The 18,860-nt window shown below is 45.7% G+C and overlaps 3 protein-coding genes and 1 long non-coding RNA gene across 6 annotated transcripts in view; 1 reads left to right on the forward strand and 3 right to left on the reverse strand.

Moving 5' to 3' along the window:
- Positions 1-244: 244 nt before the first annotated feature.
- Positions 245-1,568, reverse strand: LOC121845290 (kinesin-like protein KIF13A). Its single transcript, XM_042316324.1, has 2 exons — positions 958-1,568; positions 245-592 (listed from the first exon to the last, which is right to left on the reverse strand). The coding sequence occupies exons 1-2, from the start codon at positions 1,016-1,018 to the stop codon at positions 495-497; spliced, it is 159 nt and encodes a 52-aa protein (XP_042172258.1). The 5' UTR covers positions 1,019-1,568; the 3' UTR covers positions 245-494.
- Positions 1,569-3,857: 2,289 nt separating this feature from the next.
- On the reverse strand, positions 3,858-5,550 carry LOC112239730 (E3 ubiquitin-protein ligase NHLRC1). Its single transcript, XM_024408158.2, has one exon. It carries the CDS (start codon positions 5,207-5,209, stop codon positions 3,962-3,964), a length of 1,248 nt encoding a protein of 415 aa, XP_024263926.2. The 5' UTR covers positions 5,210-5,550; the 3' UTR covers positions 3,858-3,961.
- Positions 5,551-6,737: 1,187 nt separating this feature from the next.
- The window catches only part of ptdss1a (phosphatidylserine synthase 1a), a 33,178-nt gene continuing 21,055 nt past the window's right edge, over positions 6,738-18,860 (reverse strand). For all 3 annotated transcript variants that reach the window (XM_042316318.1, XM_042316317.1, XM_042316319.1), the window contains 3 exons: positions 18,000-18,068; positions 15,043-15,103; positions 6,738-10,080 (listed from right to left, as the gene is read on the reverse strand). In XM_042316318.1, coding sequence (XP_042172252.1) covers positions 9,986-10,080; positions 15,043-15,103; positions 18,000-18,068 — 225 coding nt within the window. In that variant the 3' untranslated portion in view covers positions 6,738-9,985. The remainder of the gene's footprint in view (positions 10,081-15,042; positions 15,104-17,999; positions 18,069-18,860) is intronic.
- Positions 18,443-18,819, forward strand: LOC121845288. The gene is made up of 2 exons (XR_006082488.1): positions 18,443-18,650; positions 18,711-18,819. It is a non-coding gene; the product is annotated as an uncharacterized LOC121845288 (long non-coding RNA).

An 18,860-nucleotide genomic window follows, 5' to 3' on the forward strand; every position in this document is an offset into this window, starting at 1 on the left:
GACCGAGTTTACCCTGGGTTAGGATAGGGACGTCCCATGGATCCCTTATAGTAGTAACCCTGCCGCGGAGCGAGGTGGGTTAGTGAGCGTGCATTATTAACTCAGTCACTTTCATCCCGGGGAGAAAAAAAACAGATTTTATTTTAAATTACACAGGGAAGATGAACTTCGTTTTCACTTTTTTAAAGCTTGAAAAACTTCCCGGGAAAACTCAACAAAAGTCCACTGTCAGTCCAGGTGTTGAAAGTGTGCGTATGCCCTAATTACACAATCACAGAAGAGTCCAGAAGACTGAGAAAATAAAAACTCAACATTGTCTTTATATCCATCAAGTTAGCTTGGAAAAGTTGTTGCCTCGAGGGACAGAGCTTGAGACGCTCCCTAAATAATCATGTCACACCAAAAATAAAAGACTACGTTCTTAAAATGGTCCACAGGCACAAACAATATATAATAAAGACATATCAGGATGTTGAATAAGTGTAAATGTGTTTTTACCTGCTGTTTTCTCCTTTATTGTTGGAAGGCGGTGGATGCAGAACAGTTTGGTTATCCTCCATATCCACCACACATTTTGTATGCAGTTCCGTTTCTGCAGAGTTCAGAGCAAATGTGTCTCTGTCTTGTTGAGAACGTTTCCATACATTTCTAATCAAAGTAGCTAGCTAGTTAGCCTAATCATGTATCTACTTAAACTACATCTGACTGACACTTTTGCAAGTTGGATTTATTTGCCCTTCTTTAAGATTAGAGGTAGCTAGCTAACGTGACACTAGCCTCATATAAGCAGCCTGTCATTTGGCTAGAAGACTTGGTGGCTAACTTTCTATCTGCAGCAAAAAAAAATCTATTTGGGATAAAAGGCTAAAGAAGGGGTACTAAAAACGAGTTAGCACGTATTAAATACAACTGTAACGTTTGCTGAATTCGGGTTCTTTTTCAGTCGCGGTAACTTACCTCTCCGGTTCATGGGTCGGACTCTGACTGCAACTTTTACCTTGGTATCCGACATTTTCATCCACTTTCCTCCCAGCCTGGACTACCATCAATGTGTTAGCTAGCAAGCTATGGCTATCCGTCTGGCTCTCCCCGTCCCCGGAAAGACCAGTCCACTTTCAGCCGGTGTTGAAAGTGTGCCTATGCCCTAATAACACAATCCCAAAAGAGTCCAGTCCAGAAGACAGAGAAAATAAAAACGGAACATTGTCTTTATATCCATCAAGTTAGCGTCCTATGCAGATCCAGCACTGTGCTCCGGTCCCAGACAGCATCACAACCGCCATCTTCAAGTGGGAGCAGTTCACACGATTGTCTCTCTCTCTCTGGCTGCTGGAAATCATGCGGTGCCTTAAGGCTATGCAACAACAAAAAGGATTTCTCATAACACGAACCGAACTGCACGAACCGAACTGGCCAATATTGGGAAACCCAGCGTGGGGGATCGGGAAAAGTCGGAAACTGTATCAGTGCACGCGCTTATGAGGTTCCAAAATATTGTGAAATGTGAAATGCAGACTGTGTAAGAGGAAGAAGAAGAGGAGGAGATACTAGCCCTCCTCATCAGTGGCCTTAAGTGACTAAACTTTTACTGATGCCCGTCAAATTTGCTTTCTGTTTGGGGCCTTTTTTATGTCTGGGAATGGACCGGATAGCCTAGCCTACTTAGTCGATACACCAGGAGTATAATCATTAGTCCAACACGTTTTGCGAAGGAAACAGTTTACTCCCAAAAAAGTTTTACAATGAAAACGAGAGTTTCAATTGGACAAATTCAGGTTTCGTTCCGTTTGGAACCGTTTGGATCGTAGTGAATACAACCTATGAAACAGAACATGTGCAAATGACCTCCAAAAGTGTTCAAACAAATAGACTTCATTAAAAATAAATGAAATAAATTAACCTTATGGCAAAAGGTCTCCCTTGTCAAATAGATCTTCTGACCTCAATGGGACTTCCTGGATAAATAAAGATGAATACAATTAAATGTATTGTCTAATTAGCACCAGGCTGTCAGTTAAAACGTAACCAGAGATGAGCAATGTTCCTAAAATATGTAATGACATAGGTGCAGTCAGTGTAATCACAGGACAGTTTTACAATTAGTAGGCCTAGTTTATTTGTATATCTCAGAAGTAATTATCCACCTGTCATGACCATGTCATTACCCACCTGTCAAGACCATGTCATTACCCACCTGTCGTTACCATGGTATTATCCACCTGTCATGACCATGTCATTATCCACCTGTCATTATCCGCCTGTCATTACCATGTCATTATCCACCTGTCATGACCATGTTATTACCCACCTGTCATTACCATGTCATTATCCACCTGTCATTACCATGTCATTATCCACCTGTCATGACCATGTCATTATCCTCTTGTCATTACCAAGAGCCCAAACACCCCATGTCATTATCCTCCTGTCATTACCAAGAGCCCAAACACCCCATGTCATTATCCACCTGTCATTACCAAGAGCCCAAACACCCCATGTCATTATCCACCTGTCATTACCAAGAGCCCAAACACCCCATGTCATTATCCTCCTGTCATTACCAAGAGCCCAAACACCCCATGTCATTATCCTCCTGTCATTACCAAGAGCCCAAACACCCCATGTCATTATCCTCCTGTCATTACCAAGAGCCCAAACACCCCATGTTATTATCCTCCTGTCATTACCAAGAGCCCAAACACCCCATGTTATTATCCACCTGTCATTACCATGTCATTATCCACCTGTCATGGCCATGTTATTATCCATCTGTCATTACCAAGAGCCCAAACACCCCATGTTATTATCCTCCTGTCATTACCAAGAGCCCAAACACCCCATGTTATTATCCACCTGTCATTACCAAGAGCCCAAACACCCCATGTTATTATCCTCCTGTCATTACCAAGAGCCCAAACACCCCATGTTATTATCCTCCTGTCATTACCAAGAGCCCAAACACCCCATGTTATTATCCACCTGTCATTACCAAGAGCCCAAACACCCCATGTTATTATCCTCCTGTCATTACCAAGAGCCCAAACACCCCATGTTATTATCCTCCTGTCATTACCAAGAGCCCAAACACCCCATGTTATTATCCACCTGTCATTACCAAGAGCCCAAACACCCCATGTTATCCTCCTTATCCACCTGTCATTACCAAGAGCCCAAACACCCCATGTCATTATCCACCTGTCATTACCAAGAGCCCAAACACCCCATGTCATTATCCACCTGTCATTACCAAGAGCCCAAACACCATTATCCATGTTATTATCCACCTGTCATTACCAAGAGCCCAAACACCCCATGTCATTATCCTCCTGTCATTACCAAGAGCCCAAACACCCCATGTTATTATCCACCTGTCATTACCATGTCATTATCCACCTGTCATTACCAAGAGCCCAAACACCCCATGTCATTATCCACCTGTCATTAAACAAGAGCCCAAACACCCCATGTTATTATCCACCTGTCATTACCATGTCATTATCCACCTGTCATTGGAAGAGCCCAAACACCCAAATCATGTCATTATCCACCTGTCATTACCAAGAGCCCAAACACCCCATGTTAATATCCAAATGCTTGTCATTACCAAGAGCCCAAACACCCCATGTCATTATCCACCTGTCATTACCAAGAGCCCAAACACCCCATGTCATTATCCACCTGTCATTACCAAGAGCCCAAACACCCCATGTCATTATCCACCTGTCATTACCAAGAGCCCAAACACCCCATGTTATTAATGGTCTTCATTTCATTCTTTCCAACAGCGTTCGAAAAGAAAAACATGCTGTTCACTCAAAAAAAATCCTCTTAAAACATTTGTATAATTTTAATCTGGATTTTATTGTGTTACATCACAACAGGTGGAATCACCAGTCATTATGCATTTGGTTTCTATATTTTTTCACAATACAAGTCAGCCAGACAGCTAACTCTTCCTACATCATGTTTGGACTAGAATAGCATCCGAGTGAACGGAATACATCTTCACTGCATGGTCTCCACTGTCTAAAACAATCAGCGTGTTCTGTGCTGTGGCGACCAGCCCCACTGGGCGAATCAAGTCTCCACTGACCAGGGGGGTTAGGACCGGGCCGTTCTGGAGCTTTCCCAAACTCCAAATCAACCCACGCTGGGAGTCTATCACGATCACATCCCCGTCCCTGTCAAAGGCCACGGCAGACATGCAGGGCCACACGGAGGCCCCCAGGCTCAGAGTAAAGCTGTCTATCTGAGAGAGCACGTTAAAGTCTTTGTTGAATATTGTCAGTCTGGTAGGCCGGGGGCCATTTGGAGGTTGTGTGGTGGTGAGCCCCAGTGTCTCCACCAGGGCGATGTTCCCGGTCACCCGACAGCAGGCCACTGCCTTGGGCCGCTGGAGGTCGGTTATGACCGCTCGGTTCATCAGAGTCACGCCACGGGCAAAGTCCACCACAACCTGGGAGAGCGTGCCGGCCTGGATGTCAGTAACCAGGATATGTCCACAGCTGTCCACGTCCACCCCCCAGGGCATCTGGAAGGAGTCCCACACCGCCAGAACATAACTCCCCCTGGTGGTGAACACTTTCACTGCACCGTCACCAGCATCCGTCACAACCACATACCCGCTGGGAGTCACCGCCACATCCACCGGGTGACACACCTCCCCGTGGCCGCGACCCCTCCGCCCAAACCCGTGAAGCCGCCTGCCCTGAGGCCCGAATACCACCACCCTCCTTTCTCCATCGTGCACCACCACCACGGTCCCAGAGGACCCGAACACGGCCACCCCCGTGGGGTTGATCAGGGACCCCCAGCCCCCGAAAGCTGAGCGAAGCCGCAGAGCTCCAGAGCCCAGGCCTCCGACCCAGCCGCTGCCTCCTCTGACCCGATGAGGGACAGGTGACCTGGGGGAGCGGGAGAGCAGAAGATCCTGGAGGTCTGTCAGCGCCTGGCAGTGGGAGGTGCTGTCAACGTCACACAGCTGCCGGCAGAAAGGGCACTCAAGCTTCTTGAGGACGGGGTGGGAGAGCGCCCGGACACATTCCAGACAGAGTACATGGCCGCAGGACAGGTTCTGAGGCCGGCGTTCCTTCTGCCGTGGGTTATACTTCTCGAAGCAGACTTTACACTCCAGCAGGTTGACGTGGATCTCTCTCAGGAGGATCCCCTCTGTTCTCAGTGAGGAAGGAGGAACAGGAACATCAGCCATAATAGTGTAGATATCCTCTCGTTTACTTTACCCAACGACAGTCACAGTGTCAGCTCTGCTGCAGTCTCTTTACCCAACGACAGTCACAGTGTCAGCTCTGCTGCAGTCTCTTTACCCAACAGCAGTCACAGTGTCAGCTCTGCTGCAGTCTCTTTACCCAACAGCAGTCACAGTGTCAGCTCTGCTGCAGTCTGCTATGGCTGGAAAGTATTTTTGAGGAAACACGGAGGAAATATGTTGAAAGTCAGAGGGAAAGAGAGAAGAAGAAAGAGACAGAGAGGAAAACACAACACCGGTGACATTTTGAAAGAGCACTGGCCTCCTGTAGGCTTAGGCTGTCATGTGACTTTGACACAGTGGGCAGGCTCACTCTGAGGCCATCTGCTGCCCTCTAGTGGTGGAAAGAGGTGTCACATAGGTCTGAGGAACAATTCAGTGACTTCTGGAATGTCTGAGCCATGCAGTAAAACAATTAACACTAGTCTGGATGGTAATGGGTAGCTTCTGAAAGGACTTACTTCTGTTTGTCAGGATAGACACAAGTACTCAGTGATTTAGGGGCCCTCTGCTAGTTACTCCACATTACTCTGTGTGACTTCAAAACCATCATCCTGTCATTTCTAGTCTATCCTCAAAGTCATCGCTTTAACTTCTTCCTGACTTGGCAGCAGCATCAATTAACAGTTTGTTGAAATCCATCTCTTTATAGGTCAGAACATGGAGGCTATTTCTGTCTGTTCCCTGGTGTGCCGAACAAGTGAAATCTGATCCCTCTGGCAGCTTCTCAAACGGCACCCTACTCCCTATATAGTGCACTACCTCTGACCAGCACCCAATGGGCCCTGGTTAAAAGTGGTGCACCGTATAGGGACTAGGGTGCCATTTGGGACAGGTTGGTTGAGTGGTGAGGAAGGACAGCTCCAGAGCAGGCCCACTTCCCTCTCCTGTTAGAGAGCAGACCCCCCCTCCAGAGGTCAATCCAGGGAATTACACATCTTCTACTGGACTAATCTCAGCAACCCAAAAACAAATCTCACTTGAGTGCTGGCCAAGCATCTTCATCTCCACAAAACTACGGTTTAGTCGACCCAAGGGCCTAATTGGACAGTGGCAAGCAAGTTCCAATAAAAACCTGGAGTTGGACAAGCTATTAACTGTAGTGCTTTATACTTAGTGATTAGGCCTGTATGCAGATACTGTACCCTGGATAACTAAAATACAGGTGTTTGGAGGAACCCAAAGTAGGGTCCCAAATGTGTTGTAGAATTGTGTAAATAGCTCAATATTTTGGAATCAACAGGTGTGCTGGAACCAGGAAGCATTCCACAATACATTGTGTATATTATAATCATTCAGCCCTATCAACCTTTTCAACTATGAACCCTTGAATCACAAGGGGAGTTACAGAGAATGAATAAGAACACATAACGAAGGCCTTTGTACAAAGGCCATAGGTTTTAACCTCAACACAAGGTATTTCTAATGAGACACACACAGTCTACAAGACAATTGAAGAGGAAATACAAAACATTTTTAATAAAGTTTTATTCAATTCAGAGTGAAAAAACAAATAAAACACACAAGTCTCCTTTTCGAGAGGGATTGTTTTGGCAAAATGGCATCTTCATTCCAGAAACAATACGCCATATTCTATACAGCCAGGGAGTCTGGTCCATGCTACCTGGGGATGAGTGTCAGTGTCTGATTTTCACATGAGAAAAATATTTGAGATGATGGCTATGGTTGAATACTAATAAAATGCACCCTCCTACCCACCCTCCTACTCTCCCTTCTACCCACCCTCAAAATATTCACTTATCTGACAACTGGATGGGTGATAATAGCTCGAGTGAAATTGCTAAACTCCATTCGTCAAACCACATTTCTCAGGAATTATACGCAATTTTGTATAAAAAAGTAGCCTAGAAAGACAGTTATGTCAGAACAGCGTTTTACTCCGAGGGGGAGGATGGATGCATTCTCAGAGTATCACCCAGGCCCAGTGACTGACAAACCTTTACTTGAGCAATAAGGCCCGAGGGGGAGGATGGATGCATTCTCAGAGTATCACCCAGGTCCAGTGACTGACAAACCTTTACTTGAGCAATAAGGCCCGAGGGGGAGGATGGATGCATTCTCAGAGTATCACCCAGGTCCAGTGACTGACAAACCTTTACTTGAGCAATACAGCACGAGGGGGTGTGGTATAAGGCTAATATACCACGGCTAAGGGCTGTTTAGGCATGACGCAACACGGCCCTTAGCCATGGTATATTGGCCATATACCACAAACCCCCGAGGTGCCTTATTGCTATTATGAACTGGTTACCAACATAATTAGAGCAGTAAAAATAAATGTCTTGTCATACCTGTGGTATATGGTCTGATATACCACGGCTGTCAGCCAATCAGCATTCAGGGCTCGAACCACCCAGTTTATAACCATCAATAGAACACTGGAATAAAGACTCAAGGAGAAATGTAGAAGGCTGAATACAAACTGCAAAACAGTGTTAAAAAGAACAAAACTACACACACACACACACACACACACACATACATACAGGCACAAGGGCATTGAATTAAAAATGTTCACAGCAACACTGAAAAAAGACATGGTGTGAATACTGGCTTACTGATGTGGTGCGACACTGACGCAAAGACCATATTGTCACTACTACTGTAGTAAATCTGTAGCCTCCCCCAGGTCCTCCCGAGACACTCCATTTCCACACTTAGCCATGCAAAATGCCATGAAGGAGAGAACATCCACATCGTAGGGAAACAAAGCTACCTGCCTGCACAGACAGACCAAGCTCCAACTATGAACGACTGGCCTCGTCGTTTACTGGAAAAACACAGCAGCCCAGATGTGAAGGGAGAGGAAGGCTGCATCCTAAATGGCATCAAAAATCCCTTTATAGTGCACTACTTTTGAACCAGGGCCCAGAGGACTCTGGTCAAAGGTAGTGCACTATAGAGGGAATAGGGTGCCATCTGGGACGTCACATAATAAATCACACAAAGGTCATGACGATGATTTCACAAAACAAAACATTACAGTAAAAGTACAGCATCTCCAAAACAGCGGAAGGCAATGGTTTATATGGAGCTGGTGGAGCGACAATTCTCTGACCCAGGAGGTCAAACACAACAATCACAAACGTCCGTCCTTCCATGCCAAAGCAGCTTTGCATTAAAATCCTGGTGCCATATGTACCAAGCATCTCTACTCTGACAGTAGAGTGCTGATCTAGGATCAGTTTGAGTATTTTAGAGCATAATGAGTACGATTACATTGGGACCTGGGGGGGGGGGAACTGATCCTAGATCAGCACTCCTACTCAGATGTTTGATACATATGGCCTCTGTTCACATTCCTCTCTTTCTTCAAGTCATAAAAACAAAGCAAAAATGGTGAACACTTAGAAATATGAACCAACTGATGATGAAGAGTTGGAGCAGAGAATAACAGCCTTCCTCTACAGTAGTCAACACGAGAGTCCAACTTCTGTCATATTACACAGCTACATCATCTCTGCTTCCCAAATTCACCCTATTGTCTTCTTAGTGCAGTACATTGGACTGGGGTCTGGTCAAGCTTAGTGCACTATATAGAGAATAGGGCTCCATTTACCTACAGTAGTCTGATGGGGGGGGGGTGGCTTTGTCATAAACCCTCACATTTCCAGGATAGGGTGAATAATGGAAGCCATATTGTTCAGGGAGGAATCCTAACCAGTCTAACTGAAATGAATGGCAGTAGAGGCATAATCCTGATTTGACTTCTACAGGAAAACAAAAGGCATGTGATATCAGAAATGTCTAATGTCAATCTAAAATAGTCATAATTATAAATACAGTTTATACAGTTTATACACATTTTGATATAGCCTCTATAATATATGTAAACAGACTATAAATGTCAAAATTGTTGTTGTTTTCTTGGAAAACTGAGTGCCACTATGATACAATAATCAGTAGCTAACTTATTGCATTTACAACTAGCCGAAGTCCAACCAGCCAGTGAATGGATTGTTGGAATGGAATGTTGGCATATTGACAGTTAATTGGACAAATGAATTGAATCGTTCCTCTAAAAGCTGCCCGGTTAGCTAGCTAACAAACACACTGTAGACAAATTCCCCCAAATTCATTATTTTACACAATATCTTATCACAGCACTGGCTAACCATGGTTGAGCAACTCCCTGACCAAAATGGCCGACAGCCTGTATACCATCATAAGAAGGTTCATATCCATTCTAGTATTCTAATTCTATGGGCTGAAGCACATGAAAGATATATGGTACAGGATAAATGTAGCTCTCCAATCACAGTAGTTTACCAACTCCTGTACAATGGAACATGCATTCTTCGGTTCTTACTGAGGAGAAGCAATATTGCCACCACACACACATGCTTACGCAGACACACAAACTGATCAGCCGTAGGGTAGGTAGGAGCTCTGACCGTGTGAACCACCAGTAGGTATCTGTGTGGTTCTCTGATCTATCGGCCACCCCCTCCCCCCCTCTCTCCTTCCTCTATAACCCTGCATGGACATGGTGTCTGTCTATCCTGTCCACTGACCCCTAACCTGGGCCCACTCTCCCCTCTTATGGATGGGTGCTACTCCGTATGTTAAAATGCACAGGGAAAGTGTTGTCTATCCTTTCTTTCTCTTCCATCTCTCCCAACATGCACCTCTTCCTCTGTGGTCCGGGTTCTGACAGGAGAAGAGGGCGGGACTCCACCCTGGGTGGCAGGGCTAGCATTACTTCTTCCCCAGCCCATTGGTGGATTTGTTCTTCCCTGAGCTCCGCCCACGCTGCCTGGTGGGAGGAGCCTCACCCTCAGAATGCAGTTCTCCTGCAAGGTTGAAGTTTAGGATTAGGTTCAGGTTTATTATAACATATTGGTACATATCTAGAAAACACATCAAATGTGATGTCATACAATATAAAACAGTAAAAATATATGGTGTGCGTCCTAAATGGCACCCTATTGCATATACAGTGCACTAATTTTGACCAGAGCCCTATGGGTAGTGTGCACTGTAGAGGATGCCATTTGAGATGTAGCCAAGATGTCTAAATATACAGACAGTGCACCATCAAAGTCATACACAACAAATAGACATAGCCAAAGAACAGAGTGAGAGAGGGAAAGATTCTCATTGTTTTAATGTTCATATTGTGTCTGTGTTGAACAATTCACAAAGACATCTCTAATGGACGACACATTTTACATTTTGATGGTTGAACATAGAGGTGTGTTTCCATTGGATAAGAGGCAAGTTCCCCAATCAAACCACTAGAGGTCAGACCACTACCTAACAATATTTACAGTAAACCCTCCCAGTCAACCACTAGGTCAGACCACTACCTAACTGTATTTACAGTAAACCCTCCCAGTCAACCACTAGAGGTCAGACCACTACCTAACTGTATTTACAGTAAACCCTCCCAGTCAACCACTAGAGGTCAGACCACTACCTAACAATATTTACAGTAAACCCTCCCAGTCAACCACTAGGTCAGACCACTACCTAACAATATTTACAGTAAACCCTCCCAGTCAACCACTAGGTCAGACCACTACCTAACAATATTTACAGTAAACCCTCCCAGTCAACCACTAGGTCAGACCACTACCTAACTGTATTTACAGTAAACCCTCCCAGTCAACCACTAGGTCAGACCACTACCTAACTGTATTTACAGTAAACCCTCCCAGTCAACCACTAGAGGTCAGACCACTACCTAACAATAGTTACAGTAAACCCTCCCAGTCAACCACTAGAGGTCAGACCACTACCTAACTGTATTTACAGTAAACCCTCCCAGTCAACCACTAGAGGTCAGACCACTACCTAACTGTATTTACAGTAAACCCTCCCAGTCAACCACTAGGTCAGACCACTACCTAACAATAGTTACAGTAAACCCTCCCAGTCAACCACTAGAGGTCAGACCACTACCTAACTGTATTTACAGTAAACCCTCCCAGTCAACCACTAGAGGTCAGACCACTACCTAACTGTATTTACAGTAAACTCTCCCAGTCAACCACTAGAGGTCAGACCACTACCTAACAATAGTTACAGTAAACCCTCTCCCAGTCAACTACTAGGTCAGACCACTACCTAACAATAGTTACAGTAAACCCTCCCAGTCAACCACTAGAGGTCAGACCACTACCTAACTGTATTTACAGTAAACCCTCCCAGTCAACCACTAGAGGTCAGACCACTACCTAACTGTATTTACAGTAAACCCTCCCAGTCAACCACTAGAGGTCAGACCACTACCTAACTGTATTTACAGTAAACCCTCCCAGTCAACCACTAGAGGTCAGACCACTACCTAACTGTATTTACAGTAAACCCTCCCAGTCAACCACTAGAGGTCAGACCACTACCTAACTGTATTTACAGTAAACCCTCCCAGTCAACCACTAGAGGTCAGACCACTATTTACATACACCCGAGAAGAACTACTGAATATAAGATCAGCGTCAACTCACCATCAGTACGACCAAGAATATGTTTTTCGCGATGCGGATCCTGAGTTCTGCCTTACAACCAGTGTAACCGAGTGGATTACATGCAGCGACCAAAAAAAAAAAAAAAACGACTCAGAAAAAGAGGGAAACGAAGCGGTCTTCTGGTCAGACTCCGGAGACGGGCACATCGTGCACCACTCCCCAGCATTCTTCTTGCCAATGTCCAGTCTCTTGACAACAAGGTTGATGAAATCCGAGCAAGGGTAGCATTCCAGAGGGACATCAGAGACTGTAACGTTCTCTGCTTCACGGAAACATGGCTCACTGGAGAGACGCAATCCGAAGCGGTGCAGCCAGCGGGTTTCTCCACGCATCGCGCCGACAGAAACAAACATCTCTCTGGTAAGAAGAGGGGCGGGGGCGTATGCCTTATGGCCAACGTGACATGGTGTGATGAAGGAAACATACAGGAACTCAAATCCTTCTGTTCACCTGATTTAGAATTCCTCACAATCAAATGTAGACCGCATTATCTACCAAGAGAATTCTCTTCGATTATAATCACAGCCGTATATATCCCCCCCCAAGCAGACACATCGATGGCTCTGAACGAACTTTATTTAACTCTCTGCAAACTGGAAACGATTTATCCGGGAGGCTGCATTCATTGTAGCTGGGGATTTTAACAAGGCTAATCTGAAAACAAGACTCCCTAAATTTTATCAGCATATTGATTGCGCAACCAGGGGTGGAAAGACCCTGGATCATTGTTACTCTAACTTCCGCGACGCATATAAGGCCCTGCCCCGCCCCCTTCGGAAAAGCTGACCACGACTCCATTTTGTTGATCCCTGCCTACAGACAGAAACTAAAACAAGAAGCTCCCACGCTGAGGTCTGTCCAACGCTGGTCCGACCAAGCTGACTCCACACTCCAAGACTGCTTCCATCACGTGGACTGGGAGATGTTTCAGATTGCGCCAGACAACAACATTGACGAATACGCTGATACGGTGTGCGAGTTCATTAGAACGTGCGTTGAAGATGTCGTTCCCATAGCAACGATTAAAACATTCCCTAACCAGAAACCGTGGATTGATGGCAGCATTCGTGTGAAACTGAAGGCACGAACCACTGCTTTTAATCAGGGCAAGGTGTCTGGTAACATGACTGAATACAAACAGTGCAGCTATTCCTCCGCAAGGCTATCAAACAAGCTAAGCGCCAGTACAGAGACAAAGTAGAATCTCAATTCAACGGCTCAGACACAAGAGGTATGTGGCAGGGTCTACAGTCAATCACGGACTACAGGAAGAAACCCAGCCCAGTCACGGACCAGGATGTCTTGCTCCCAGGCAGACTAAATAACTTTTTGCCCGCTTTGAGGACAATACAGTGCCACTGACACGGCCTGCAACGGAATCATGCGGTCCTCCTTCACTGCAGCCGAAGTGAGTAAGACATTTAAACGTGTTAACCTCGCAAGGCTGCAGGCCCAGACGGCATCCCCAGCCGCGCCTCAGAGCATGCGCAGACCAGCTGGCCGGTGTGTTTACGGACATATTCAACCAATCCCTATACCAGTCTGCTGTTCCCACATGCTTCAAGAGGGCCACCATTGTTCCTGTTCCCAAGAAAGCTAAGGTAACTGAGCTAAACGACTACCGCCCCGTAGCACTCACATCCGTCATCATGAAGTGCTTTGAGAGACTAGTCAAGGACCATATCACCTCCACCCTACCTGACACCCTTGACCCACTCCAATTTGCTTACCGCCCAAATAGGTCCACAGACGATGCAATCTCAACCACACTGCACACTGCCCTAACCCATCTGGACAAGAGGAATACCTATGTGAGAATGCTGTTCATCGACTACAGCTCGGCATTCAACACCATAGTACCCTCCAAGCTCTTCATCAAGCTCGAGACCCTGGGTCTCGACCCCGCCCTGTGCAACTGGGTACTGGACTTCCTGACGGGCCGCCCCCAGGTGGTGAGGGTAGGCAACAACATCTCCTCCCCGCTGATCCTCAACACTGGGGCCCCACAAGGGTGCGTTCTGAGCCCCCTCCTGTACTCCCTGCTCACCCACGACTGCGTGGCCATGCACGCTCCAACTCAATCATCAAGTTTGCGGACGACACAACAGTGGTAGGCTTGATTACCAACAACGACGAGACGGCCTACAGGGAGGAGGTGAGGGCCCTCGGAGTGTGGTGTCAGGAAAATAACCTCACACTCAACGTCAACAAAACTAAGGAGATGATTGTGGACTTCAGGAAACAGCAGAGGGAACACCCCCATCCACATCGATGGAACAGTAGTGGAGAGGGTAGCAAGTTTTAAGTTCCTCGGCATACACATCACAGACAAACTGAATTGGTCCACTCACACAGACAGCATCGTGAGGAAGGCGCAGCAGCGCCTCTTCAACCTCAGGAGGCTGAAGAAATTCGGCTTGTCACCAAAAGCACTCACAAACTTCTACAGATGCACAATCGAGAGCATCCTGGCGGGCTGTATCACCGCCTGGTATGGCAACTGCACCGCCCTCAACCGTAAGGCTCTCCAGAGGGTAGTGAGGTCTGCACAACGCATCACCGGGGGCAAACTACCTGCCCTCCAGGACACCTACACCACCCGATGCTACAGGAAGGCCATAAAGATCATCAAGGACATCAACCACCCGAGCCACTGCCTGTTCACCCCGCTGTCATCCAGAAGGCGAGGTCAGTACAGGTGCATCAAAGCTGGGACCGAGAGACTGAAAAACAGCTTCTATCTCAAGGCCATCAGACTGTTAAACAGCCACCACTAACATTGAGTGGCTACTGCCAACACACTGTCAATGACACTGACTCTACTCCAGCCACTTTAATCATGGGAATTGATGGGAAATGATGTAAATATATCACTAGCCACTTTAAACAATGCTACCTTATATAATGTTACTTAACAGTAAACCCTCCCAGTCAACCACTAGGTCAGACCACTACCTAACAATATTTACAGTAAACCCTCCCAGTCAACCACTAGAGGTCAGACCACTACCTAGTTACAGTAAACAACCAGACCACTAGTAAACCCTCCCAGTCAACCACTAGAGGTTACAGTAAACCCCCCAGTCAACCCAGTCAACCACTAGAGGTCAGACCACTACCTAACTGTATTTACAGTAAACTCTCCCAGTCTCAGATTGGATGAAACTCAAGTTACCCAACAATGGGAGTCATAAATAACTAAAAATGGCATATTACATACGAAACCCATTAATAATGACCTGCATGTGTTTAACCCTAGCGGATGAATAGAGACACCATAGTTACCTTTCCTTTGTTCTGACACAAAGTCCTCATTGTAGTTGCTGTCCTCACATTCAGAGTAGCTCTGTAAAACACAGGAGGGGTCAGAACAGACATGTCACTGACATATGGCTGAGAGAACACTACACAACCAACAGCCAGCTGATCCAGCCACAGGCAGGAGTCCCAAATGGCATCCTCCCCCCCTATACTGTATAGTGCACTAGAGTCCTGGTGAAAAGTAGTGCACTAGGCTATATAGGGAGTAGGGTGCCATTTGGAACTTGGCGTGAATACAAGGTTAATGATCTACAGATGAAAAGCTGTGACATCCTGTCATGTTGTTTGTAGATGAACCACAAGGTCATATTCCCTGAAGACTAAACTACACAGTGAGTCAGCTAGTTTATGTTGGAACTCTAAAAACACAGGTGTGGAAACTGCCATTCACAGCACGGTAAAAATGAGGGTTAAACAACATTCTACACAAATCATGGTTTCTGTAGAAAAGCTTTCCAGTTGGCTAGGAGTACTTCTCAGAGGACTCGCTCCAACCCTCACTCAGGGAACTCGCTCAAACCCTCACTCAGGGAACTCGCTCAAACCCTCACTCAGGGAACTCGCTCAAACCCTCACTCAGGGAACTCGCTCAAACCCTCACTCAGGGAACTCGCTCAAACCCTCAGCAATACTGGTCCCTGGGAATGGTTAGCCAGATGCTTCAAACCCTAAGAAACTCAAGAAAATTTATACGCTCGCAAACCCTCAATTAAAAAGAAATTCGCACAAAAAAACAGCAATACTCAAACCCCCGTTTGTTGTCATCAGAGGTTGCTCAAAGATGGTGTAGCCAAACCCTCACTCATGGGAATAGTCTCAAATTCATCTAAGCCCTAACTAGGCGGCAAGAAATCTGGTAAACTAAAGTACTACGCCTGTTTTGTAAAAGAGGTTAGTCGCTCATGAAAAACAGCAATACTACCGTTTGTCCATGTTGAAATGGTAGCCAGATGCTTCAAAATATCTGAATTAATCTAAGATAACTCAAGAAATCTGTAATTAATGGTTATACGTTTTAGCAGTGTCTTGGTGGTATGATTAAAAACAAAATGGTGAGAGGTTAGCATGTCTTGGTGGTATGATATAAAATACTAACCTCCCTGTTATTGTAATGGTGAGAGGTTAGCATGTCTTGGGGGTATGATATAAAATACTAACCTCCCCTGTTATTGTAATGGTGAGAGGTTAGCATGTCTTGGTGGTATGATATAAAATACTAACCTCCCCTGTTATTGTAATGGTGAGAGGTTAGCATGTCTTGGTGGTATGATATAAAATACTAACCTCCCCTGTTATTGTAATGGTGAGAGGTTAGCATGTCTTGGTGGTATGATATAAAATACTAACCTCCCCTGTTATTGTAATGGTGAGAGGTTAGCATGTCTTGGTGGTATGATATAAAATACTAACCTCCCCTGTTATTGTAATGGTGAGAGGTTAGCATGTCTTGGTGGTATGATATAAAATGCTAACCTCCCCTGTTATTGTAATGGTGAGAGGTTAGCATGTCTTAGGGGTTTGATATTTTTGTGTCCGACTTTCTCACTCATCATTATTTCGACCCGTTCAAGATTATCCGTAATCATGGTAGCATCCACATTAATGTAGAAGTGTTTAAAAACATGATATTCTTATTTATAACAATAGTGACTCCAAAATTACAAAATACATTATTTACCATACATTTCTATTGAGCCCAAAATAATCCAGCCAAGTCACAAGCATGATGTGGTCATTGCATGCTATGAATATGGGACCAAATGCTCAACTTTGGATTACTTTAATACACATAAGTGAATTTGTCCTAATACTTTTGTTCCCCTAAAAATGGGGGGGGGGTCACAGTTCCAGGGACATGTGTTCTAAACGACCTGGGATAGTCACAGTTCCAGGGACATGTGTTCTAAACGACCTGGGATAGTCACAGTTCCAGGGACATGTGTTCTAAACGACCTGGGATAGTCACAGTTCCAGGGACATGTGTTCTAAACGACCTGGGATAGTCACAGTTCCAGGGACATGTGTTCTAAACGACCTGGGATAGTCACAGTTCCAGGGACATGTGTTCTAAACGACCTGGGATAGTCACAGTTCCAGGGACATGTGTTCTAAACGACCTGGGATAGTCACAGTTCCAGGGACATGTGTTCTAAACGACCTGGGATAGTCACAGTTCCAGGGACATGTGTTCTAAACGACCTGGGATAGTCACAGTTCCAGGGACATGTGTTCTAAACGACCTGGGATAGTCACAGTTCCAGGGACATGTGTTCTAAACGACCTGGGATAGTCACAGTTCCAGGGACATGTGTTCTAAACGACCTGGGATAGTCACAGTTCCAGGGACATGTGTTCTAAACGACCTGGGATAGGTCACAGTTCCAGGGACATGTGTTCTAAACGACCTGGGATAGTCACAGTTCCAGGGACATGTGTTCTAAACGACCTGGGATAGTCACAGTTCCAGGGACATGTGTTCTAAACGACCTGGGATAGTCACAGTTCCAGGGACATGTGTTCTAAACGACCTGGGACAGTCACAGTTCCAGGGACATGTGTTCTAAACGACCTGGGATAGTCACAGTTCCAGGGACATGTGTTCTAAACGACCTGGGATCACAGTCACAGTTCCAGGGACATGTGTTCTAAATGACCTGGGATAGTCACAGTTCCAGGGACATGTGTTCTAAATGACCTGGGATAGTCACAGTTCCAGGGACATGTGTTCTAAACGACCTGGGATAGTCACAGTTCCAGGGACATGTGTTCTAAACGACCTGGGATAGTCACAGTTCCAGGGACATGTGTTCTAAATGACCTGGGTGATGAATAAAGGTGCATGTATATGGAGAATGGTTGCAGCAGGACCATCCTGTAGTCAACGAGGTGTCGTTCATATTTAGCCTGGTATGTCAGCATACCTTCTCTTTGGGGCCGTAGATCTCTGCATACCACACCATCCCATACAGACACAGGAATGTGATTAAGGCCTGGGAGGAGAGGAGACAGAGTTAAGGCCACAGTCAGTTCAAGGTCACGTTTCAGCTTTATTGTCCTTGAAACAATAGTCAAAACATAAAATACAAAAATATACATAGATAGATCTATGAATACAATGAAATGAATACACCAACATCAAGTAGTCCCTCATATAGCCAACATATCAGCCACAAAATGAAAGGCCTTTTAGCTGTAAACACACTGACATTCCATAGATAAAGCAGTATTAGGACAACTACAGCCCTGGTAGGTCATCCCGTCACCATCTAATACTAGGACAACTACAGCCCTGGTAGGTCATCCCGTCACCATCTAATACTAGGACAACTACAGCCCTGGTAGATTGTCCTGTCATCATCTAATACTAGGACAACTACAGCCCTGGTAGGTCATCCCGTCACCATCTAATACTAGGACAACTACAGCCCTGGTAGGTCATCCCGTCACCATCTAATACTAGGACAACTACAGCCCTGGTAGGTCATCCCGTCACCATCTAATACTAGGACAACTACAGCCCTGGTAGGTCATCCCGTCACCATCTAATACTAGGACAACTACAGCCCTGGTAGGTCATCCCTAGGTCAGCCCTGGTAGGTCATCTAATACTAGGACAACTACAGCCCTGGTAGGTCATCCCGTCACCATCTAATACTAGGACAACTACAGCCCTGGTAGGTCATCCCGTCACCATCTAATACTAGGACAACTACAGCCCTGGTAGGTCATCCCGTCACCATCTAATACTAGGACAACTACAGCCCTGGTAGGTCATCCCGTCA

The sequence above is a fragment of the Oncorhynchus tshawytscha genome, unplaced genomic scaffold, assembly GCF_018296145.1.
Source record: "Oncorhynchus tshawytscha isolate Ot180627B unplaced genomic scaffold, Otsh_v2.0 Un_contig_842_pilon_pilon, whole genome shotgun sequence".
Taxonomy (NCBI): domain Eukaryota; kingdom Metazoa; phylum Chordata; class Actinopteri; order Salmoniformes; family Salmonidae; genus Oncorhynchus; species Oncorhynchus tshawytscha.